The 25674-nt window shown below is 35.7% G+C and overlaps 1 protein-coding gene across 5 annotated transcripts in view; it reads right to left on the bottom strand.

The window, feature by feature from the left end:
• Positions 1–1167: 1167 nt before the first annotated feature.
• The window catches only part of ZNF292 (zinc finger protein 292), a 90777-nt gene continuing 66270 nt past the window's right edge, over positions 1168–25674 (bottom strand). For 4 of the 5 annotated variants that reach the window (XM_029943684.1, XM_029943685.1, XM_029943688.1 and 1 more), the window contains 3 exons: positions 20235–20371; positions 17151–17292; positions 1168–10673 (listed from right to left, as the gene is read on the bottom strand). In XM_029943684.1, coding sequence (XP_029799544.1) covers positions 3519–10673; positions 17151–17292; positions 20235–20371 — 7434 coding nt within the window. In that variant the 3' untranslated portion in view covers positions 1168–3518. The remainder of the gene's footprint in view (positions 10674–17150; positions 17293–20234; positions 20372–25674) is intronic. The other variant, XM_029943687.1, reaches the window with a different exon arrangement.

The following is a 25674-nucleotide window of genomic DNA, read 5'->3' as shown; positions in this document are numbered from 1 at the left end:
AGGTAAATTGGCCAATTAGAAAAAAAATCATCATTTGTAAAAAGCTGATACAGCTGCTTTGGTGCACACTGGCTGATTATCAGCCCTGGTTTAATAAAATGCCATTTTAGAGGAGTGTTTCCTAAAGTGTGTTCCTTAGAACACTAAGTCAAGTAGGATAGATAGAAGTATTAATATTTAAAATGAAAAAATATTTCATTGCCAGTTAGGTCTAAAAAACTACCACTTTAACAGTTAACATGTTTTCTGTGCAAAACTTTGTCTTTAATATACTAATGTTCACTGGATTAAGAGGGAGCTATAACATGCAGTTTAGCTTTGATCACAGACCTCATCTTCCAACCTGTGGGTATCTCACTACAATAAACATCTTTGAAAAAGGTTGTCTTACTGCCCTACTCTTTCTCAACTTTTACCATTTTTTCTTCTGGCCCCAGCTTTTTTTTTTTTCTTTTTTTTGGGGGGGGGGGGCCTCAAGTCTCTCTGCTTTTAGTCTCCAATTTATCCCGTCTACCCTCTATACAATACCAATGGTCTAAAACTGGTACCTGATCAAACTTTTCAACTTAAACACATTCAGTACCCACCCAGTAAATTACAACTGAAAACTATATGGCATACAAGAACTTCCATGATCCGGCCCATTTGTCTCTTCAGCTTCTCTTAACCCTTATCTTTTCACATAGACCACTTGCAAAACCGCAAACGCACGATGTTGCTTCTCCTATCTCCATACGGAGAATTCCCATTTTTCCCTATGACCATCCAAGGACAATTCTTTCATTCATCTCTCAAGATTGATCTTTTCTACAAAGACTTTCATAAATATCCTCCCTCCAAATAGAGCATTCCTTCTTTGATAACTCTAGCTGTAGTATTTATGTAGTCTTAACAGCTATAGCAACTGTGTTTGCTTACCTGGTGATCAACAAATTGCCTTCCTAAAACTCAATCTCTGTCTAGCCCTTTAAAATAATTTAGGCATGCTGAAAATTTCCCAACGGTTACCATTTCACTTAACACAATGTATTTTGAATAATATGTTCTGTAACATTCAAATTCTTTGGACTTACAACAGGGGAAAAATCCACTTTTAAATGATAAAAGCTTAGGTAAACTGAGGCTACAGGAAGAAAATATCCTAAGACAACAGACTGAGGAAAAGTATACCATGATAAACACTTTATGATTCCTTTTTAATACGTAAGCATTACATTCCATATCAAATTTTACCAACATGCTATTTTATACCATGAGTTTTCTGTTCCATGCTAAAAAGCCCACTCTTCCATAATCACTTCTAGCATACAGTACCTGGAATATAAAAAAAATTTAACTCAATGTTGGCAAACTTTCTCCTGATATGTAGGAGAATGATTACAGAAATGTCCAGGGGCCAATTTTCTTAAGTTAATAAGCAAAAGAAAAGCCCCAATCTACTGGTATTTTCACCTAACTGTGGCCCATCACTACATTTATCAGAAATAAATCTACTTGCTACTGCACTATTTAGGGCAGTTTGCAAAAGGCATATCTTTAAGAGCTAGGTCAACTTCCAAGAACTGTACGGAAACATTCAGTTGTTAACAAAAATTTAATTTTAAAATTATTCAGTTATAGTCAATTTAGAAAAAAAACCATGTATTAATCACCCATAAGAACTTTTATTTTAATAAATAACAGTGGGCTTGCCAAAGGGAAGGGATTTTAATGTGTCAAGTTTTATGCATATTGGTAAACCTTAAGGAGGTGAAATCAACTATTCAATATAACCCATTAGGTCCTAAAAATAAAACTACAATACTTCAATAAAACTTAAAAAAATATTTTCGAAAAGAAAATAATTCACTCCTTGACCAAGCTTATTTATTCAGAGTACCAGCAATTTCAGTTAAGTGCTTCATTTGTCCTGCAAATCTGATGTTGCACAGGGAATATACACATTTTCGTATTATCACAACATCATCAATATCTCAGGCTAATAATATTGTGAATGCAACTGGTTTATAACAAACACAAAGTCAAAAATCAATGCTACTATATATGGCAAACAGAAACAAAAGTAAATCTGAGAAGATGTTTTCTTTTGTTTCCAGTACTGACTTTAATTGGACTTCAAATGAAAGTCCTAAACTCTCCTGAAATAACTTCTATCATATCTGGTCGTGAATCCACAATATAAATATGGAGAATAGAGCTAACCTATATGAGCTAACTATATGTTGAATAACCAAAATAATCAATTATGACAACTAATACTGCTCTGGAAGACCAATCTAATGAAAAAAGTATCATTAGATATGGTGGGAAAATACAAATCTGTACAATCTAACATCTATAAACAGTAAAATCAAAACATCCAACTTCCTTATAGAAAGTGTTTCATCTATGTAATTATAAATGTTAAGGACTCTTGCATTTTATAAACACAAGATGGGCTCACTTTGATGATACCAATTTTAAGATTTATAAAAATGTTTAAAAAAATCTTTCCACAAAAGTTTATACAGTTTAAAGCTATACACCAATCTATAAATCTCAGAAAATGGAAAAAAAACTTTATAAGATCACATGTATAAAACAAGAAATGAAATGTGATTTTATTTAAGGCAATACTGGGCTACTTCACAAATCACCACCTCAAATATTTACACTGCTCCACACTACTAGTTTCTATCACATTCACAAAGGATTTTTTTTAATACCAAATGTTTAAAATCTTTGATGTAGTAAATTCTTTATTCACATTTCCATAATATTTCATGGAATAATAACTATATCCAATTAGAAGCGTTGAAAAAAAACTGTAGCTATAGGAAACTGCTAAGGAATCTGCTATTAATTTCACATGAATACCATCCCAAAATCCTAGAGAATAAATTTACAAAGCAGAGCAAGGTGTTGATATAATGTGCCTACTTTGTGAAAAGTAATTTTGAGATCTTGTAAATAAATGTTTTATGTAAAACTCAATGAACTATGGCAGATTTTCTACTTTTAGTTCAAAAATTTCTTAATTTAAAACAATAAAAGAACAGTTTTAAAAACTTGATCAATTAGTTAAAAATTAAAATTCCAAATATAAATGTGTCATTTAATAGTTTAGACTTACACACTGCTGGTGGCAGCAAATGATTTACAATAATAAATATATACAAAAAAGATATCTACAAACGAAGAGTACTGTTCTACATGAGCAGTGACCTGGTGAAACATATCAATCACACAGATAATTCTGTTTAGATCATGGAAAGGACAACTGGCTGATAGAAATCTGAGGTGTAGCTCAACTATTTACAATAACTGAAGTATTGATTCTGTTCCTCAAGTCCCATAGGGATAAAAAAAAAACAAATTTTACATGACAAATGTCATGGTTTTTTTTTTCCTTTTTTCCTTTTTTTTGGCCAGGTTAATTCATGTCAACAACAAAAATTAATGAAAAAGTTTCAACAATTCCAGCATGCGTGGTGGCTTCCTATTTAAAATAAAACTGAAAATGATGTATATATAGTACATCAATACTGCCCTCTCCCTGTTGCTTTACCCAAACTAATTTCTTTCATAACAGACACATCTGGATCAATTGAATGTACTTCAAGTTTTTTCAGACTGACGGTAGGTTTCATTTCCTGAAGCTGTTTTAACACAAGTTCAGTGCAATCTTTGAGAGTCTTGTCTAAAACAATTTTTACATTACCACTGCACTGAAGCTGTGATGGATTGGCAAACTGTACAAAGGTTTCACTTTCTTTACAAGAACATACATGATTTCCACTCGTCACAGCAGTCTTGTCAGTATTTTTTCTTGAATTTGAATGGGATCCTTTCTTATTTCCACTATTTGAATGGTCTTTTTCAGAGTTTTTCTTCTGCTTCACGGCAGACTCTTCAAGAAACTTCAAAAATGATACTTCAAATCCCATTGGTTTAAATGAGCTCCAGTCAAAAGATGCAGGATGCTCCTCTGTAGTTTGAATTGCAACAGCAGTTTCTTCTTCTTTATGTGTGCTACTTAACTCAACTGCTGATGCTGGTTCAGCTTTTTCAACTCTCCTCTTTTTATTTTGGGAGACATTTTTTTCTTTATTAACTCTCTTCAAATTACTTGTTTTTTGTTTTTCTGACTGGCAAGGGTGATTTTCCTGAAAATTATTACTTACATTTGAAGACGCATGAGCTTGGGTCTCCACACTTGCATTGTCTTCATTTATTAATTTTGTAATAAATAATTCTGTCAGTTCATCCATTTCATCTTTTTCATTTTTTTCAATTTCCCTCTGTGGAACTGTAGCTGTTCTGGAGTTGTCACTGCTCTCAGATACACATGTGTCAGAATTTTTCACATCACTCTTATCAACTTCTTGCTCAGAAGTTTCCTTTAATTGTGAGTTGCAACACCGTTTGAAGACAATGAGAAGATTACGGTGTTGTGATGTAAATGCCTTCGATAATTTATGGCATTTATAATGTCTAATTATATTGCTTTCACTAGTAACAACTGATGTACACCCCTTTATCATACATGGATACTGGGTTACAAATCTGCTTGTACACTCAGACAAGGCATCGTTCCTAGCCTTTATGGAATATACATGCTTTCCACGTTTTAGAGAATAAGGCTTATTTTCTTCAATCTGCACAATTTTTGCAGTCTTGTTTTCTAAATTATTTTTTTTCTTTCGTTTCGTCTTAGGGATTTTGATTCCTTCCTTCCCAGATCTGTGTTTTGTCCCCCGATGTTTAGACTTTGTCTTTTCTTGGTTTGCCTTGCTTGATATATTTTCCTGACCAGGTGTTAATCTTCTTGGCCGAATCAAATGAGCTTTATGTTTGTCATTATGCTTATTAAAAATATGTCGGAGAAGATTTGACCGAGTTGCATATATACGGTCACAGCCTTCACAGTCACACTTGTATATGCCATCTTCTTCAGTTTTATTTCCCCTTACACCAATTCCATGGTCTGCTTCAAGATGAACAACATAGTTCAAATATGTAGTAAACGAAGATTTACACTCTAACTGGTCACATGGAAACTTCCCAACATCCACAGAAGCAGTCATACTTTCAATTTCCTCAGGAGTCATTTCATGAAGTTTCATGTAGTGCTGGATGAGGCCAGTAATTGCTTGAAAGATTCGAGAACAGTCACTCACCTGACATCGAAATTCTTTCACGGTTTGTTTAGTTTCAATCTCTTCACTTTCTTTACCAGCCTCACTTTCCTCTTCAATCTCTGCAGAAAATGCAGGTAGATCTGATTTGTGTACAGCCTGATAATGCAGAATTAAGTTCTGCTGTATAGTGAAAGCAGCAAAGCAACCTTGGTGAACACATCGATATGGTCTGTAGGGACTGTATCTTGTTGGAAACTCAAGGGAGTGGGAAACTGGCTTCTTGCGTTTTTTCTCCTCCTTTTCTTTTTTATGCCTCCTAATTTTCCGCCCTTTGGTTTGTACATTTGTGAGAGAACTTGTATTACATTGTTCTGAAGTATCTGTAATCCCTTGCAAAGAACTTTCTGTTTTTTCAGGACTTTTTTTTTCTACAAGTTGTTTTTCTGGGTTAACTGCTATATTACTGAGGAAATTTTCCTTCATTGCTCCCAATTCTAAAGCAGGCTGCAACTCCCTTTTATTTTCCTCTGTCATAGTTAACTGTCTTTTTTGTTGTGTAATTCGTGGGGCTGACGAATTTTCACTCTGAGATTTTCTTCCATAAGGCCTTTTTATTTTTAACTTTACCATTTCTTCTGTTGTAAAATGATGGACCAACTGGCAGTGTGCTCGGAGATTAGAATTTCTTGTAAATGTTTTTGTACAGGTAGGTACTACACATTTAAATGGAGCAAATTTCAACTGATTCTTCTTAATTTCAAGAATCATCTCTGGAGTATACTGATGAATCTTACCATAGTGCTTAAATAAAGCATCCTTTGTCATAGCACTATAATTACACCCTTGGTTTTGACACACAAAGGGTTTATTAACTTTGTCACTAAACTGAATGTTGCTTATCATTTCAGAAACTGGCTGAACAACTGTGACATTTGGAATTGGTTTAATGGGAGTGGGAGTCAGTGTCACTGAAGTATTTATTAGTACACACTGAGATGCTGGAGTGGACAGGTCATTTTCTAATTTTAATTTCTGTAAGCCTTCTAAAATTTCCTGTATTTGATCCTCCTTATGTAATACTTCAGACTGAGGAATGTTACTTTTTGCTGGCATGACACCTATGAAGGAAGAGAACTGAGAAGAATCAGGTAACTTGCTATTTTGTACAGTGTTTACTGAAGGAAGCTGAATGTTATAATTTATCTGAGCATTCTGTGATGTTTCACCAACACCCTGAGATCCACTTTTTACCTCAAGTATCTGAGAATTCATAGCACTTTTAATAATTTCAAGAGTCTTTTCAAAGTTTTGTATAACATTGTCTTCAGAAATCTGCAAATCAGAATTTATTGAAGTTGTGCATGAATTCAAAGCCATCATTTGGGAATCACCATTTTCAGTTTTCAATGTTAAAGGAGCTAACACTGTATGGGACTCAAGATTGGTTTTAAAGTTTTCTTTCACATCAGTAATAAATAACTGATTGTCAACATTATTTAATTTCTGTGCTAGGTTTTCCACCAAACCCTGAGGCTCACAATTTGGAATTACATTCGAATGGAGGTTAGTAGTTGGTATCTCAATACTCTTTGCTATAAGTCCCATTGCTGTTAAGTCACTTGTTACCAAATTTTGGGAAGCATTAGGTGCAATTAGGGGAGGGGCAACTTTCTTTCTTCTCTTTGAAGCACTGTTTCCCTTTTTATTTAAATGACTAGACCTTGTGCTCTGAGGACCACTTATAACTGAAACACGTGAACTGTTACTGGTAAAATTTTGTGATGGCCCACTAGAATTAGGGAATGAACTAGAACACAAACCATTTTCAACAGTCTTCAGCAGTAAGTCATTTGTTGGGAAAACAGGTAAACTGCTACATTCCTCAACGGAGGAAGTTTTGGAGTTTGGTGCTCTATTCTGGTTTGTCAGCAGGGGGTTTGGGTGGCATACAGTCTGCAACAGGGGTGGCACAGCTGGGTTTGGCATCACTGCTGCATTTACTTGTGCTGCATCTGAAACACAACCTGCTGGAACATGAGAAAGCATTTCAGCACCCTCAAACGTACTGGGAATGCCAGCAGTTTCCAAAGCTTGTTTAATAATTTCACTTCCTTCTTGACTAACACTGGTACTAAAGCTAGTCACACCAGTCCGAGGAAATGTATTTGGCAAAAATGTTGATGAGCGATTTTCAGCAGCAAGAAGTTGCAGGAATGATGGATCTTTAAAACATGCTTCTGGGTTGAAGGTAGACTGTTGCGGCTGCTGCAAATTTACTGCATTTGTGGAGAGAATCATGCTGGCAAGAAGAGAAGGCTGTCCATTATTCGTTAGAAGTTCTTGAGCAATTTCTGCTCCATCCAGTGGTTTACAATAAGATCGCTTAGACAAGTGTCCACCCAGAGATCTGGGATTAGTAAAAGCCCTGTAACACCTGCTACAGATAAATTTCCCATCTCTGATAATTGCAGGCCACTTAGCCCTTTTGTTGTGCTTGGGTTTTCTTTCCTTCCCATTTGGGCCCCGCCCACGATCTTTTTTAACTTTTCCAGGTTCAGACTGCTGGGCACTGGTGCTATTAAAGTCATTTGCAACATTCACTTGTGAAGGAAAAACTGCATTTTCACCATTGCCTCCCTTTAGAAAGGAGGAATTGGTGGTTCCTTCAATCTGCGAGGAAAAAGGGTTTGTATTATTTTCCAGTTGGGAAAAAACAGAATTAGCCCCACTATCTGCTGGTGAAGGGAAAAGAGACATTGAGCTACTTTCTGCAGGTAAAGGAAGGAAAGGATCTGAGCCACTGTCAATATTCAAAGGCAAAACTGTTTTGGTTAGATCTTCCATTTGTGCTGGCAAGGTAGTAGTAGCTAAATTTTCCATTTGGGAACATATAATAGTACCACCTTGTTCATTTTTATCCTGAGAAGGTATATTTGGATTTATGACACTTTCCACTGACGGCAACAGTGGAGCTGACACACTTGCTAAATGAGCTGGAAAAATGGAAGGCGAGACATGCTGCAACTGATTTGAACAAGTAGGATTCCCATTGGCTTTGGTCTGTGGTGTAAAAAATGCATTGTTAGAGCTGCTCACGTGTGATGGCAAAAAATAAACAAACTTGCCATTATTTGGTGCATTTAAGTTGTTCGATTTCTGACCTTTTTTACTTTTGCGCTGCACTTTAAATGCAGCATATTGGTCAGGATGTGCTGTCTTCATGTGTTTCCCAATACTCTGTGAAGAATTATAGGTTCGAGTACATCCCTCAACCTGGCAACTGAATTTCTGACCTGGCGCTTTTGGAGGCACTGATGGAGTTCCTAAAGAATCACTTGGGTTGGGCTGTGATGCAACAAATGTGATACTTTCCAATGTCTTAAGAGGTAAATTATAAAGACTGGATGATGTTTTAACGTTACCTCCACATTCAAACTTAGAAGCTGGTAAACTGTTTTGAAATCCTGCTTGGTTTTGCACAGAAAAGGTCATCAAGTTGTTCACTTGTCTTTCTAAGTTTTGTGGAGTAAGGTCACCTACTTTGAGGGTTTCTGAATTTACTAAAGAATTCTGAGTAATCTGGGCTTCATTAAAGCAATCCTGTTCTTTTATTTCTTGAAAACCTGGATGACACAAATCATTACAAGTATCTTCAACTGGTGTATGTAACTTTGTGACCAAAGGTTCACCAGTGCCTTCCACAGCTGAGTTCTCTTGCTTCCCAAAGTTACCCTCAACCCCCTGATTGAGGGACACTTTAATGGACACAGCTACTTCACTGGCTTGAAGCAGAGGAGTCGTCACTGGGTTTTCCAAACCATTTGACAATGGTCCATCAGCCTGCCTGAGCTCTGATGCAGTAATCTGGTCTTGTTTGGTCACAGCTGATTCTGTTTTGCTTTTATCCCAAGCATCATTTCCATCTGCTGGTAAGGTGTTTTCAGTATTATTTTCAGAAGGAAGCAGAGACCTCTCTTTCTCAATGCTCACTTCTGTGTTCTGATTCACTTTAGAAGGCTGAACACAATCTCCAGGTGAATTAAGTTGGTCTTCTGGAGGCAGCACTTTTTCAGGAGTACTATGATCATCCAGATGCTTTTCTAGTTCACTCTGAGAACGATAAACTTTACCACAACCTGTGAACTTACAAGTGTAAGTATTATAATGCTGTGCTTCATGATCATATAGTAAGTAAGCTTCTGAAAAAATTCTGCCGCACTTAGGAAACATACACTTTGCTCTAAAGACTTGATGTTCCTTTCGATGTGTTAAGAGCTCTGCATAACTATTAAAACCAGCTTTACATTTCATCTGTATACAGATATATGGTTTACTGCCACAGTGCATTTGTAGGTGATCATTAAGATGAGTAACACTCACAAAATGCCGTCTACAGTACTGGCAAATAACTTTTTTGCTTTGCATTTCAAGAAAGCGCTTGGCATCTTCATTATCCTTATGCCCCTTTACATGAGCAATTAAGTTTTTAAAGTACTTAAAGCCCTTTTTACAAAAAGTTACAGGGCAATTAAATTCATTAATGGGTACTGGTTTCTGGACTGGGATCACTTCTGGCTCATAAGATTTATCTTTGTCATCATTCTCATCATCTGAACCATCATTGTCATTAAATACTATGAAATCTGTTGAATAGAGACTATTCTTTTTTATAGGCCGCTGCTCCTGCTTGGCCACAGCATTAGTCTTCTGATTCTCATTAGTAGTTGTGATTTTAGGTGGCCTCCCCAATCTTCTTAATGGTTTCATAGCTGCTAGTCTCTCTTTACTAGACTGTTTAACATGCAGTGTGACATGAGGGACAAAAGTTTCTTTAGAATTGAAGTTCTTTGCACATATAGGGCAACTGTAAATCCCGTCTTTGTAATGTTTTTGAGCATGTCGTACTATTCTATGACCAAGGAATTCCTTGTCACACAGCACACAATACTGCATGTAGGCTTGCCAATTCCTAAACCTAGCAGATATAAATCCTCTCTCTCTTAATTGTTTTATCTCTCTCTTCTTCTGCTTTTCATCACCGATGTCTTTGAGAAGGCCAGAATTAGCACCAAGTCCACCAGAAAGTCCGTTCACAGAAGTTTCTTTAATATCTTCCTGGTAATCTACTACTTTCTCATAAACTTCACTGTCATTTAGTTCATCTATTGAAGACACAATGGATGCTTCTTCCCCCATTAATGCAAGACATTGTCGTTTTAAGGTTTTCCAATCCCAGAATTCTGGATCAAAGGGCCACTGAGTTTTCAATACAAGTAAGAGCTCACAGCGCAGAGAATTTGGTATTGGAAGATTCTCTTCATCATATTTCTGATCTGGTTGGTTATACAACATTTCCACAGCGTAATATGCGTCTACTGTAGGTTCAATAAGAAATTCACTCAGTTGACAAGCACGTTTAACTTCCAGATCATCAGGCAACAAGCACGAAATGGTCTTGCAAATAGATATTTTCACTTCAGTATTTTCTGTAGATTCCAAACGAAGGGCTTTTACACACAGTTCTATACAGGTGGCAAGTCCAGCCCCTTCAGTCTGTGAAAAAGCAAACAGGAAATGTTAATCTACACTTAACCAACATATGTAAGTGAATTTAGTTATTTTTAAATTGAGATTTGCTTTTCTCAAATTTTACAATATCAACATATGAAAAACTGCCTCTTATAAAGCATTGTAGCTGAGCCATCTGTGTGTGTGTGTGTGTGTGTGTGTGTGTGTGTGTGTGTGTAATCAACTGTAAAGAATGGCAGAAAAAGGGTAAGCACTGGGAACTAAGACAAGACTTTGATATAAAATTATCTAATGTAATTAAGCAAACTTGGATATTATTACCATTTCTAACTGTTCATAACCCACTTATAAAATAAAGAACAGAACAACACAAAATTCATAAAACTGCTGTATTAATGAATATTATGTAGTTTAAGTGCCTGATATAGGATAGCATAATGTCTGGCACATAAGGAATGATTGATAAATGTCAACTCTATCACAAATCTCATTTCCTAAGTTTGTATTTTTAAGACCTTCTGAAACAAAAAAATCTCTTAACCCAATTACAGAACTGAGAATGTCCCTCTATTTCCTAACTTACTAGTAATGAAAGGAGATTTTCACTTTGAACAGAATAATTTGATCCTTCATGTGGGGAAGGGGTTCTAGTTCTATCACATGATGGCTGAATGCTAAATCACCCACCTTGCTGCTGAAACATCTTAAAAATGAGTGGAAGGAAACACAATAAATATTTTTCCTTTTGAATAGCATTTTTGAGGTTAATTCATTTATTTTGAGAGAGAGAGAATAAGCAGGGGAGGGAGAAAGAGAGAGGGAGAGAATCCCAAGCAGGCTCCAAGCCATCACCACAGTAAAAAACAAACAAACAAAAAAAACCAACATCTGCACCTCTGTTACATGCTTTAAGGGGCTACTTCTAATAATGCACAAATGATGATGAAGGCATATATCAGACAGACTAGTAAATATGTACAGGATGAGAATTCTAGAAAAGGCTGTAATTAAAAAATTCAGGAAATGATAGAGAAAGAAAGGACTTTAATAAAGATTCAGGATATAGGGGTTTTGTGGATGAAGGACATCTACTTTGAGGAAGATGACTGTAACTATTCTCTGTCACATTAATGTTGATCTCTTTCTCTATAAACAACAAAAGTAGATTCAAAACTTCTATTTATTGCTTAGAAAATGGAACTAAAATTGCCAAAAAACTACAACAAAATTTTTATTCTTATGAGTTTTCATCTTTGTGATAGAAAATTAAGTTTATAGGTGATATTCAAATCATAAACTGGTTATATAATAAGTTTTTATTTTTTATTAGTTTTTAAATTTTATTTATTTTTTGGGTAGGCTCCATATCCAGCATGGAGCCCAATGCAGGGCTTGAACTCCCAACCCTGAAATTAAGACCTGAGCATAGATCAAGTGTCTGTTGACTAACTGGCTGAGCTACCCAGGTGTCCTTGTAATAGTGGTATATTTTTTTAATTTTTGTTTTTCAGAGAGAGAGTGAGGGAGAGCGCCTGCATGGGAGCATGAGTGGAGGAAGGGCAGAGACAGAGGGAGACACAGAATCTGAAGAAGGCTCCAGGCTCTGTCAGCACAGAGCCCTACGTGGGGCTCAAACTCACAAACCATGAGATCATGATGTGAGCTGAAGTTGGGTGTTTAACTGACCGAATCACCCAGGAGCCCCTATAATAAGTGTTTTTTAAAGATGAGTTTGAATTCACAATTTTCTATAAATCTGTGATTAAACAAGTAATTAGCCTATAATAATTTACTTCATAACATTAGTTAATAAAAGTAATGAAAGCACCAGCTTGAATATAAGAGTCATAAGAGCAGAAGAAAGCTAAGCGCTAAAAATTCAGAGGGAAAAATAGAGGCTCACCCCCGCGCCCCCCCCCCCCCAGACAGTGGTCCAGCACCAAGCAACCTTCTGAAAAATACTATTCTGTTCCTCTCCTGTGATTGCCTAGTATCCTTGACCCAAAGTTACCTAAGGCTTAGAGACTGATTAGCTTCCCCATGTACATCTTATTCAGCCCTTCTCCATCCACACATACCATGTCTTATCCTACTTTAAAATTCTTAAATGGTTACCTGTGTATTTCAGAATTAAATATATATTCTTAATTTGTAATACAAAAAGGTCTTCACAATCTTACCTCATCTGGTCTAGACTCATCTTCTATCTTTTGCCCTAACCAAACAGCCTATACTGCAGGTAAACTAAGCTAATTGTAGATCCCCAAATACACCATTCTCTCATTTGTCTTGATACCACTGTGATACAAGAATACACATTTTTTCATCCAGGGTTCCCAGCACATAGCTCCTAAAACCTTTGTAATTTCCTAAATGATAAGAGCTATAAGGGAACCTTTTGTTCCCAGCCCCTAAAATAGCTTCAGAGCCTTTAACTGTGAAACAGCTGTTGTTATTAACAAGGCCCTTTTAAGCATAAAGGAGTTTGTTTAAGGAGGTGACTTTTGGAAAGACCCCAGATAACCACTGGATGGTGACTGGGTAGGTAGGGAAACAAACCTGTGATTAGCGAGGGTTGGAACTTTTAGCTCTTGCTCCCACCCACACCTCCAAGGGAAGGAGATGCTGGGTTCTGAATCAATCACCAATGCTGGTCAATGATTTAATCAGTTGGGCTTATGTAATGAAGCTTCTGTAAATACCCAAAAAGAACAGGGTTCAGGGACCTTCTGCACTGGCAAATATGTAGAGATCTGGGAAGGCAGCTTACCCTTTCCCCCATCCCTTGCCCTGTGCATCTCTTTCATCTGGCTCTTCCTAAGTTGTATCCTTTTATAATAAATCAGTAATGCAGTAGGTAAACTGTCTTCCTGAATTCTCTGAGGCACTCTAGCAAACTAATCAAATCAGAGGAAGGGGGTTGTAGGAACTTCTGAGTTTAGCTAGTTGGTCAGAAGCACAAGTGACAAATTGGACTTACGATTAGCATCTGTAAAGCATGTGTGTGGCAGTCTTGTGGGACTGAGCCCTTAAGCTGTGAGATGGGGGCTACCTCCAGGTAAATAGTAGCAGAATTGAGTTAAGTCGTAGGATACCCAGCTGGTGTCCAGAGAATTGCTTGATATGGAGAAAATCCCCACACATTTGATGACCAGAAGTACTCAGTGAGTACTGAAGAGAAGAGAGAAGTTTTTTTCTTTACACTACTTGATATGCTTTTTCTATTACTAAGAACACTTTCCTCTCCCATTCTGTCTGGCTATCACTCAGAGTCAAAACAGACAACTGGGTTAGATGGCCCCCCTGTTCGTGCGTCTCCATCAATAGAGTGAAAGCCGTAAGGATAGAGCTATATTTTTCAACCTTTAAATTTCAAGGATCTAGGAAAAACCATGAATAAACTGGCCAATAGTCTTCAACAACTCCTGGAATTTTGTTTTTTAAATTTATTTAATTATTTCTTTTTAAATTTGAAAGAGAGTGTGCTCAAGTTGGGAAGAGGGGCACAGAGAGGAGGAGAGATAATGAGAATGAATCTTAAGCAGGCTCCCACAACCCCAGGATCATGACCTAAGTCAAAATCAAGAGTCAGATGCTCAACCAACTGAGCTACACAGTAGCATTTTTAAAGAGGGCCACCAGTTAACTTAAATCACTAACCTTGAGGCTAAACTGTATTATGTGAAAAATGAGGAGACTAGAGCCCAGTCACTACAGCATTAATTTTAAGGTTTCTTTTGGTCTTAAAACAATAATAATCTAGGATTCCAGTTTGAAGATAAAACCTCTGCCTGATCAGATTTCAAAAAGTAAAAACAAAGGTGAAAACTTTATGCAATGGGAAACAAGATTTTTGAGGTAATTAGCAAGTTCCAAGTTATTCTTGTTAATAGGTGTGCTTCCCCTGACCAACTCTCTAAGCTATTATTCATGCTTTAACTGCTTGATATAGGTGCATTACTTCTGAATTCAAAGTCTCTCCAGAAAGCACCACTCAACAGAACTGTGATGATGGAAGTGTTCTATATGCTATTCAATATCATAGTCCCTAGCCACGTGGAGCTACTGAGCCCAGAAAATGTGGCTATTGGCTACCACAATGGACAGTGTAGCTCTTATTCAAGTTTTCCCCCTTTCCAACACAATCTCCTTGTGAACGGGGTGTAAGTTGAGAGAGGAGAATCACTTTTATTTAATGTCCTTAATTAATCTAATTAAGAAATGAAGGTGCTTGGGTAGCTCAATCAGTTGAGCATCTGACTCTTAATTTCAACTTAGGTTATGGGATCAAGCTCTATGCTCAGCATGGAGCCTGCTTAAGACACACATACTCTCTCTTTCTCAAAATAAATAAATAAAAAATAAAATAAAATAAAATTTTAAAAAACATAACACAAAGTGGTTAGAGTTATTAGGTGGTCAACAGAAAGTCTAGATTTATACCCAATTTGGCTTCTGATTTCAAGCTCCTTCTACTTTGCTACACTGCTCTTTAAGTGAGACATAAAGCAGTGGCACAACCTACTATTTTAAAATTGCACGTTAAAGTTTTAAGAAACTTACTACTTTTCTTTTTTTTACTGCAACACTACCCTATATAGAAAATGGAAAATCAGAATGCATTAACAAGGTTGATAGAGGAAAAATTGGAAAGCAGAAGGATTCATTCCTGTCCTTTTAGAAATTCTCTTCTGAAAAAAATTATTTCAGGAGAAAAACTGAAGAGTATCTCTCAGATTTACTAACCAACTGTAGATTTAAAAAGTTACTTTTAAAGGGGAACAGAAGAGTATCCCTCCTTTCAAGGAAAAAAAAAAAAACTACACATGAATTAAAAAACACTTCTTGTCATGCTGCATACCAGTTCTTGAGGATGCCTCAACACTGGTATCCCATTCTATGCAAAGTAGCGACTATGGAAAGTGTCTTCTGTGTACATCTAAGATGGGAACCAACTGCATTACTAAAAGGGTTACACTACAAGAAAATAAATTAATCTTATAAAAGTTGGAATCCAATTTAAATAATAAATAGAAACACACAGGCAACCTCTGCTTATCATGTCCGTCTTCAGCTGTGTTTAATCTGTTTATTCTGCTTAAGTGTTTTCATTTCAGTGACCTGTGTTTTATTTCCAAAAGTTCTTTTGACACTTTAACATCTGCTTGATCATTCTGATAGTATCTTCCTTTCTCATACTTTAATTCCTTATTTTATGTCTTTAAATACATGTATTTTATAGAATTTTCCATAACTGTGTTAAACTATAAGGCAAATAATTCTATTCATCTACTGAAATTTATTCATGTCATGTTATTTCATATGCTTTATAAATCTTGATGGTTAAATTTACTTATGTCTTCAAATATATGTAATTTATAGTTTCTATCCTTGCATGTTTAATACTGTTGTTACTTCTCTCCGCCTCAATTCCCTCATGACAAACTGTTTCATGTTCTGTAAATCTTGATCACACACTCATCTTAAGAAGGGCTTTATTTAAGAATCCTATATTGAGGGTATGTCCCTCCAAAGTTCTGCATTTGCTTCTGCCAGGTATCCCAGTGGTTACCAGCCCAGTACTCCACCCTTACCTTCTTAAACATTACTTACTTGGCATGGGGATTTCTGGAATATATATATTTGGACCCCAAATCTGCATAAGGGTAGACCTATTACAACTTCTTAAAGAAAACATTTTTCCTTCTCTAACCCACGGCCCAGTGGGACATGCACAAGGTTTCCTATTATCTACCTGTGTTTTAAAAAATGTATTATTTTTCTAGTCTATGTCTTTCAGTGAAATTATAGAAGTTCAAGGTTAGGGAGGGGAAGGGGGACTAAGAACTCACCTCCAGCTTCCAAACATGAAAGGGCCCAAGACCTTATCTCGTATCCCCGTAAAGCTATCTCCTATCCCCATGTGTATATTAAAACTCAAACCCCTTAGTTACTGCAAGTAGTAGCTTACCCCAATCCTCACCAGGCCGGGAAGAGGCCCAGCATCAGCTCAAGTTTTCTGCTCCAGTTTTTAAGTTCTTCTTCATTTTGAACCTAGAGATTTCCCCTCCCTAAATTCATGCAATCTCAGATGTTATATATCAAAAGAAGTTTATTTCATCAAATATTTGGGAGCATTTTGTTGAAAAAGGATTTTCAGACAATGTAATCTGCCAGACTGCTAGCAAATGAAGCTATCTCTACATTTCTCTTTACAATTTATAAATTTCTACAGAGCCAAACTATCAAAATAGCAGAACACTTAGCAGTAAAAATTGAAGAATGATAAAATACTGGTATATTGCTTTTCTTCAGGGCAAGAGCAAGACCCAGGCTCTCATCTGCATTTTTAAGTTTCTCTATAGCAAATATATGACTAATAAGGAAAGCAATGTTCAAAAACTCTAAAACAAAAAAAATCACTGGAAGAGGTGCCAAAATAATGTCTTTTATTAAAGGTTATTTATATTTCCTCAATTAAGGAGAAATAACTCTTCTTACCTCAGAATTAATAACTTTAATCAGGAAGAAAATATGATATACCGTCTTGGTTAACAGAGAAAGTTGACGACATCTTTCTAGGTACACCTGTATAGATGGTTCTACTCTTTGCTGTAATTTACTCCAAAAGAGAGTGAGTTCCCTAAAAAAAAGAATAAAAAATAAGTTGGAGCAATAATGTAATAATCATGGACTATGTCAGTCCAGTCATTACATTTAAAATTAAAATTGGCTTTAGATTCCAGTTCTATATGTGATATTAAGTTTAAATTAGATATAAAATAGATCTCAATTTTTTAGACACTAAACAAAATCAGGATGATTTCTCATTTTGTTGACTGATACTTTGCAATCTCAGAGAAGCACCGCCTGTCACTAGTGAAACGCCTCTCATTTAAGTTAAAATTATACAAATGGTTACTCTGAGTCACATTTGAACTTTATATAAGAAGTATGAAATGTGTGTATATATAAAATGCATTAATAACATATATCAATGGTATATTTTAAAGAGCACTTCAATTTATCTTCTACCTTAAATTTAAAATTGACCAATTGGTCAATTAAAATTTAAATTTAATACTATTAAATGTTAACAATCAACAATGACACAGAAGCCAAAATAAAGTAACTTAACTAATTTTGTCAAATTGGTAAAATAATAAATCTTTTAAAACTGACTTTAAAATTATTTCAAATGCAATTAGAATATATTTTTCACAGAAAATAATCCTACTGAAATGATGAATTTTCCTCCTTTTCACCTATAGTCCTAGTTCTCTTCTGTCCTCTGTGGTTAATTTCTACAAAAATCTTCTTTGTTTCAACTTTTTTCACCAAGTATTCTCCTCAATACAGATCTTTCCTATTATTATTTCCTCAGTTTGCACTCCTAGGAACTCTGCCCTTTTACCACCCAATTGAATAACTTGCTCATTTACTAGATTTTAACCTATATATTGAGGACTTCAAAATCTCTCTCCAATGGGCACCCTCCTACACTGTTGGTGGGAACGTAAACTGGTACAGCCGCTCTGGAAAACAGTATGGAGGTTCCTCAAAAAACTATCCATAGAACTCCCTTATGACCCAGCAATAGCACTGCTAGGGATTTACCCAAGGGATACAGAAGTGCTCATGCACAGGAGCACATGTACCCCTATATTCATAGCAACACTGTCAACAATAGCCAAAATATGGAAAGAGCCTAAATGTCCATCACCTGATGAGTGGATCAAGAAGATGTGGTATATATACACAATAGAGTACTACATGGCAATGAGAAAGAATGAAATCTGGCCATTTGTAGGAAAGTGGATGGACCTCGAGGGTGTCATGCTAAGCGAAATAAGTCAGGTGGAGAAGGACAGATACCACATGTTTGCACTCATAAGTCTAACAGGAGAACAGCAGAAACCTAATGGAGGACCAGGGGGAGGGGAAGAGAGAGAGGTGGGGAGAGAAAGGGACGCAAAACTTGAGAGACTGTTGAATACTGAAAAGGAACTGAGGTTGAAGGGGGAGGGGCAAAAAGAGGTGGTGGTGATGGAGGAGGGCACTTGTGGGAAGAGCACTGGGTGTTGTATGGAAACCAATTTGACAATACTATTTAAAAAAATAAAAATCTCTCTCTCCAGTCTTGACCACTTTCACCTCTCTAGTTCTTTGTAAGACTACTCCACTTTGATCTCTTCTGAAACCTGAAACTTAATATATGAAAAAGATGATTAAGAATCTTTCCAGTTCACCATCTTTCTAATTTAATGCATCATTATCACTGATCCTATCAGCCCCTGCTTTTTACTATCCCAAATAGTAAATACTGTTACTGTCAACATTTTTTTTTACTCCGTCCCACATCCATAAGGAAGCCTTCATAACTTCCCAGCTGGACTGTTTACTGGTTTTCTAGTTGATTCTCCTATCTCAACTCTGTCCTGCCACTTCATCCCAACTCTGCCCCCACTGTTCAGCTCCCAACCCATTCTTCTCAATTACTTGTATTAAACAGCATTTCTTAAATTTCTATTTTGCCTTACTTCTTAAGAGTTTATACTAGATTGCCTTTGTTGGTTATATGAAATCCAGACGATTGAAGCCTTTTTTAAGGCAATAGCAGCACATTTAATTTCTTAGTCATTACAACTATTTATGTTACATAGAAATAAACTTGTCCTCAGTAGTAAATGCATGTTATTTATTCTTCCTTCGGAATCTTTCTATCTTTTATATCAATCCTCTCTGTAATGAATATATATGATTTTTCCTTCATAACAAAATTCACAACTGCTCAGAAAACCTTTTAATTATAAACTTTATTCTTCTTTAATTACACAATTATTTAGCTTGTCTGTTCCATATTCTTCATTTGTATGTAATGTGTTAGTCACTTGGTAAAAATTCTTAATAGTTAGAATATTGTATACTCAATTTTGGATTTCCATTATTACCAACACTGAAGACTGATAATGCTCTTCACTAAACAGACTGTCAGCTTTAGCTAACATATTAATTTAAGACAGTTGACCTTACGATTTTTGAATCAGCTGAGGTCAACAGCTCCATTAGTTGTAAGCTCCCAAAAGATATATAATAGGCTTTGCATACTTCAAAATGTATCATATAAAGTAATGTGCACTGAAGAAGTTAGTGAAGTAAAATGATTATCTCACAGACAGAAAATGAACTATGTTTCCATACATGAATGATTAGCACTAATTATGTAATTGAAAGTGTGTAATATGCAGAGGGAAAAAACCACACATTCAATCATAGATTGCTTACGTATCTGAAAACATTGTTATTGTGACATAAGATAAACCTTTCATCTTCTAACATTAATTAATCATTATACAATCATAACTGGTATACCAAGGAGTTGTGTGGTCCTTAATATAAAAAAAATTTAAAGTTATAATATGAACCACTTGCCAGTTTACATAGCATGTAATAACTGAAAATAAGCTTTATGTCTTGTTAATACTTTAAAAGATTAAAAATATGTTCTTAAGCTCTCTGCATTCCTGCAATCTATCTTGTATTCTTGTTGAACAAAGTTTTCATTATAAAATAAAATCAACTCACCAAGCACAGTACATATCTCCTTGCTGGAGCTGACGTGATAAGAATGCAGTACATAAGACCAGAGCACTTTTTTCATCACCCTCAGATTCTAAGTTACAGATCATTTCTAGTGCATCTTTACAATCAACTTCTGAGATCTATAGAAAAAGGACACAGAAATATGCCATAAAATAGTTTGTATTAGGATATATAGTAATATGCTTTAAAACCTTCAATAGATATTTATGGATCATTTTTATCAGTAAAACCTCACAAACTCATATACTATCAATTCATAGTCTGTCATTACTAGGCTGCAGTAATCTTTTTTCAAGTCAGAAAACCAACTATTTTCAAGAACCTTGCAAATATCTCTATGTAAAAAAACTAATGCTAATTGTAAGTACCCTCTACTCATCATTAATCAGGCCTATAATACTGAAAAAGAAAAGCTGTATTTTCCCCCTTTTCATCTAGTAATTTAAAAAGCATTAGAATCAGCAGAAAGGCACAGAAAGGTCTACTAGATATAGACTAATAAAGTGTCTATTCCTTTGAGGGGGAAAAAGTAGAATATGAAACCTTTTATACTGTAGTTATACCACCTTTAAACTCATCTCAGCTTTTATAAATCTACATTATTTTTCTTTTCATATAAATTCATTTCATCTCAAAGCCTGTCAACAGTCATGCATGCATAAATATAACCTAGATGAAGACAACTTCATTAAATTATACACTTAACATCTTATTGCTTATTTTCTGGAAAGTTTAAATTTACTGTCACATTACAATGATTTACTACATAAAGAGAACTTACTATGATCCCTACAAGCATTTGCTGTAAAACAAAGACAGCAAACAGAACACAATCACAAATCACCAGTGTTCCACAAAATAAAAAGATTAATCCCAACATGTTAGAACTGACAAATGGCAAACAAAATTGAAGACCAAAACAGACCAATGTGGCACCCATGCCACTATTTATTGATCTTCCATCTCCCTTCATCAACTTGTGAGTGTGTGTGTGTGTGTGTGTGTAAAATATGATGTGTTTAGGACTGAACAGGTGTCTAAATGAGGATAATATTGAGGTTGATCTTTGAGGAGAATAAAGGTTGCATGAGAATAGATTCAGAGGTTCCATTCTATTCCTTAAGCTGGGCTAGAAAACACTAAAACAAGAGAACACCCAGTTCTGAATCTGTGTATTCAACAACAATGATTTCTTAAAGGAAGTATGAAGTTAGTGGCAGAGTTAAGACTGAAACTGGAATCTTGGAACTCCCCGGTGCAGTGCTCTTTCCATTATGCCTCCATCTGACTCCTAACAAATCTTAAAGCGAGCCCATTTAAACAAATTTTAAAAAGGACTAAACAATATGTAATCCTATAATACTTCAAATATCTGTATCACATTAAATGCACTGTCAGACATTTTATTATTCAATCAGAAATTTTATTCTAGGTAGGTATTATAATTAACATTTTATACACAATGAATGTGGGGTTCAAAGAAATTATGTAATTTGCCCAAGCTGCAAAAGTTAATTAAGTGGTAGAGCTACAAATCAAATTCTGTCTAACATCAAACACTCCCATTCTTTCCATTTGATCACATTATCTTTTACTGCAAACTATGTTAACTTTAAACAATTATCCTGGTACACAGGATAGCAGCTTCTATTTATTTATTAGTGCCAGTTTCTTCAGAAATAGTATTGCTAAATCCACACAATAGCTTGCCTGGTAGATATTACTATTAACTTTTTAGAGATAAGATTCAGAGAGCTAAAAGTTACATGCTTAACTAGTGGCAGTCAAGATTTCAACCCAGATGTAGCTTCAAAGTCTGTATTCTTTCCAGAATTCTCCATGCACAAGCATGTTGAGGCCCTTTATTCTAAATACTGATTTTCACATGTTTAGGTTAATTAAAAAATCTTACATCCTGAAAGTCTCTTTTGTTTTGAATCTGATCTTTTATTGTTGTTCTTCTACACTTTTTTTTAATGTTTTTTCATTTTTGAGAGAGAGACAGACAGACAGACAGACAGAGATGGAGCAGGGGAGGGACAGAGAGAAAGGGAGATACAGAAGCAGGCTCCAGGCTCTGAGCTGTCAGCACAGAGCCCGACTCATAAACCATGAGATCATGATGTGAGCTAAAGTCGAACACTTAACCAACTAGGCCACCCAGGTGCCCCTGTTGTCTAGTTCTTCTAAAACACTAAGCCACTCTTCCTGCTCCAAAGATGCAAAATGTGTATATTATATATAAGGAAACTTATTTTCCCAATGCCATTACCTACAAAAGCTTACACTTAGTAATTAGAAATATATATTTGTATGTCAGATAGTCTCTATATATTTATAACATATCAACTGAAACATTTGCCATATTCAATAATACATAAAACCTCACTTTTTATAGGTATACTAAGAAAACAATTTTTACTGTCCTTCATTTCCCTGATTTGCCACTAGAGAGTCCTCTCAAAAAAACAGGACACTAAAGAGAATGGCAGGGAAAATGAAACCATATTTAGATAAATGAATGGCACAATTCAAACTATTAAAGTGAAATACAAGTCAATTATAGCTATCAATGAACAAGAATTATTATTTTTTAAATCCAAGGCAGCATAAAATAGCAATTACCAGTATTTACCTAAATAGAGACTATTTATATATTATGGATATCTTTTCTCTATTGCTTTGAAAAATGAGCAAAAATTTAAGTACCAGAAAATTTAGAACTGAATACATTTTAAAAATCAGAATATTGTGCTAAACTTTTTGTAAAACAGAAAAACCATTTCAAAAGCATAAAAGGTGAGGGGTGCCTGGGTGGCTCAGTTGGTTAAGCATCGGACTTTAGCTCAGGTCAAGATCTCATGGTTCACAGGTTTGAGCCCCACGTCAAGCTCTGTGCTGACAGCTCAGAGCCTGGAGCCTGCTTCAGATTCTGTCTCCCTCTCTCTCTGCCCCTACCCTGTTCATGTGTGTGGAAATAAACATTTAAAAAAATGTTTTTAAACACAAAAGATGATTTTTAGGTCTTAATATGGCTCTTTATGCCAGGTATTCAAAAAATATTGAGCACTTCTCCAGTATTTATATATATTTACCAAGTATACATCTAAAATGTATTGGCTCTAATCACATTTTAAGCGATCTTTTGCTTACCAACATAAAGCTGACTTCCTTTTGAATTTAAATGGTAAACCTATCATACTAAAAAAAAAAAAAACATTAAATCAAATAATAAGGTTTTTTTTTTAACTCTCAGGCTAGCAAAAATTTAAATGACAAATAATCTCTAGTGTTAGGAAATTTCATGTACTGTTTATGGGCGTATAAATTAGCATAACCTTTTTTTGTTGGTAGTTTGTCCCCATCTATTAATTTAACAATTCCTTGATCCAGGAATTCCACTTCCAGAAATATGCCCCACCAGTGTCCCCCTGTCAAATACGAAAGGATGCATACACAAAACACTAGTTTAAATGTCCCTTAGTCTGACTTTTACTATGGAATTATGCAGCTGTGATAAAAGATGAGGCTGATCTATCTGGAACAACCCGGAAGGATGCCCATAACTAGCTGCCAGAGTGCACGCGTACATATGTAAACATCAGAAAGGTTATATACCAAATTTCAAACCAAATGATTACTTGGGAAGTGATGGTTAGAGAAAAAGGCGGCTTTACTTTTTCAATTCTATGTTCATTTTAATGACAAAACCAACAGAAATACTGGATCCAAAATAAACACTGCTTACTTCATTTTATACCTATCAAGAATACAGGCCAAGCTAATAATTCCAGAGAAGCCAGACAGACACTCCTCTCTCTCAGCCCCATTCTTCAGCCACCTACCAAGGCTAGCTGCTAATTCTATTACAAAGAAAAGATCCTGGGGGAATAGTCAATCCCTTGCCTACTGGCTCACTTGGACAAAGATTTCCTCAAAAGGATCACAGAACTGAGGCTATGGTTGACTCTTTCCAATATCTATTCCTACCATACTATAAAAAATAGGTAAAAAAACTCAAATGCTTTTAAGAACCAGACAGGTAAAGGTAAATGAATGTGAGAGAAGAGTATACCACCTCTGAAGGGGATGATGTCTTTGGGCAATTGTTCCAAAGTGACTACCTTCCCCTGGGGCAGAAATGAAATAGACCTTCGTGACAGCCAATCTTAACCCACTTCACATGGAAAATGAAGAAAAGGTTTCTGTAAGTTTGTAATAAAAACATAAAAGAGTAACTAAACAATCTGTAAGCAAAAGGGGACTTTTTGCAAGAATGTGTAGGCTTGGGGCGCTTGGGTGGCTCAGTAGGTTAAGTGTCAGAATTTGGCTCCGGTCATGATCTCACAGCTTGTGCATTTGAGCTCCCCATCGGGCTCTCTGCCGTCAGCCTGGAGCCTGCTTTTGATCCTCTGTCCTCTCTCTCTCTCAAAAATAAACATTTAAAAAAAAAAAAAAAGAACATGGAATGCCTTATTCTACCTGCTTAATGTGAAGAAGGAAAAAAAAATCATTTCATATGATACCAGAGATACCTGGGGCCCTCACAAGGAATTTTCCTGAGGCTCTCCCAGAGCAAGCTGGGTTGCTACTACTCAACTAAACCAAAAGGAAGTACTGCAAGATCTTTTAATTATTCAAGAGTTAGAAATACAGATTCTTCCTGGAAATTACACATTCATACTATTCAACTTCAAACAGGACTTCAAAGCTAACCCAATGGCCCTATGTTTAGAAAGTTTTCTGTTAGAAGTTAAAATTCTGTAGGCCATGGCTTATGCCTTAACTCCTATTTAACTCCACAGTGCTTAGACATCACACATCATTCACTTAATAAACATTTGCTTAAGGGAGGACGGATGGATGAACAGACTGACATAAGAGCAAGAACTGATTATAGAAGCTTAATTTGAGCTGAAAAAAAAATATAAGATGTAGCAGCAGCACAATAATTTAAAAATTTTAGAAAAAACTGTTTAATACATTTCAAAAGCTATCTCAAGAAACTTTACATATCTGCCAATTAACTGTCTGCATAGCTAGTCTTCTGAATTAATAAGAAAACTTAGAATTTCAGTCTTCTATTTTGCTCTGATACAGAAACAAAAAAGCCAATTATCTGAGATAAAAGAGAAAGAAAAAAAAATCTATGGATTAGCCAATGTCCAAACTGATATAATTTCCTAGGCTACAGCCCTGGGACTACTCTATCCAGCCTAGAATCTGCCAGACATCACTTTTTCCAGTACCCTCATTATCCTCACCATCCACAACAACCTTACTGGATCTAATCTTGGTCCAAGGTTACCGTCTTCCTCTCCATTTTCTATTCTTTAAAAAAAAAAAATCCACACAATTACCTCTACAATCACAACCTCTAATCTCATGTAGGCATTCAGCTTTCTGTCTGAGGGTATACTAT

This window comes from Suricata suricatta, chromosome 7 (genome assembly GCF_006229205.1).
Source record: "Suricata suricatta isolate VVHF042 chromosome 7, meerkat_22Aug2017_6uvM2_HiC, whole genome shotgun sequence".
Lineage (NCBI taxonomy): Eukaryota > Metazoa > Chordata > Mammalia > Carnivora > Herpestidae > Suricata > Suricata suricatta.
This window is presented reverse-complemented; position numbering and strand designations above follow the sequence as displayed.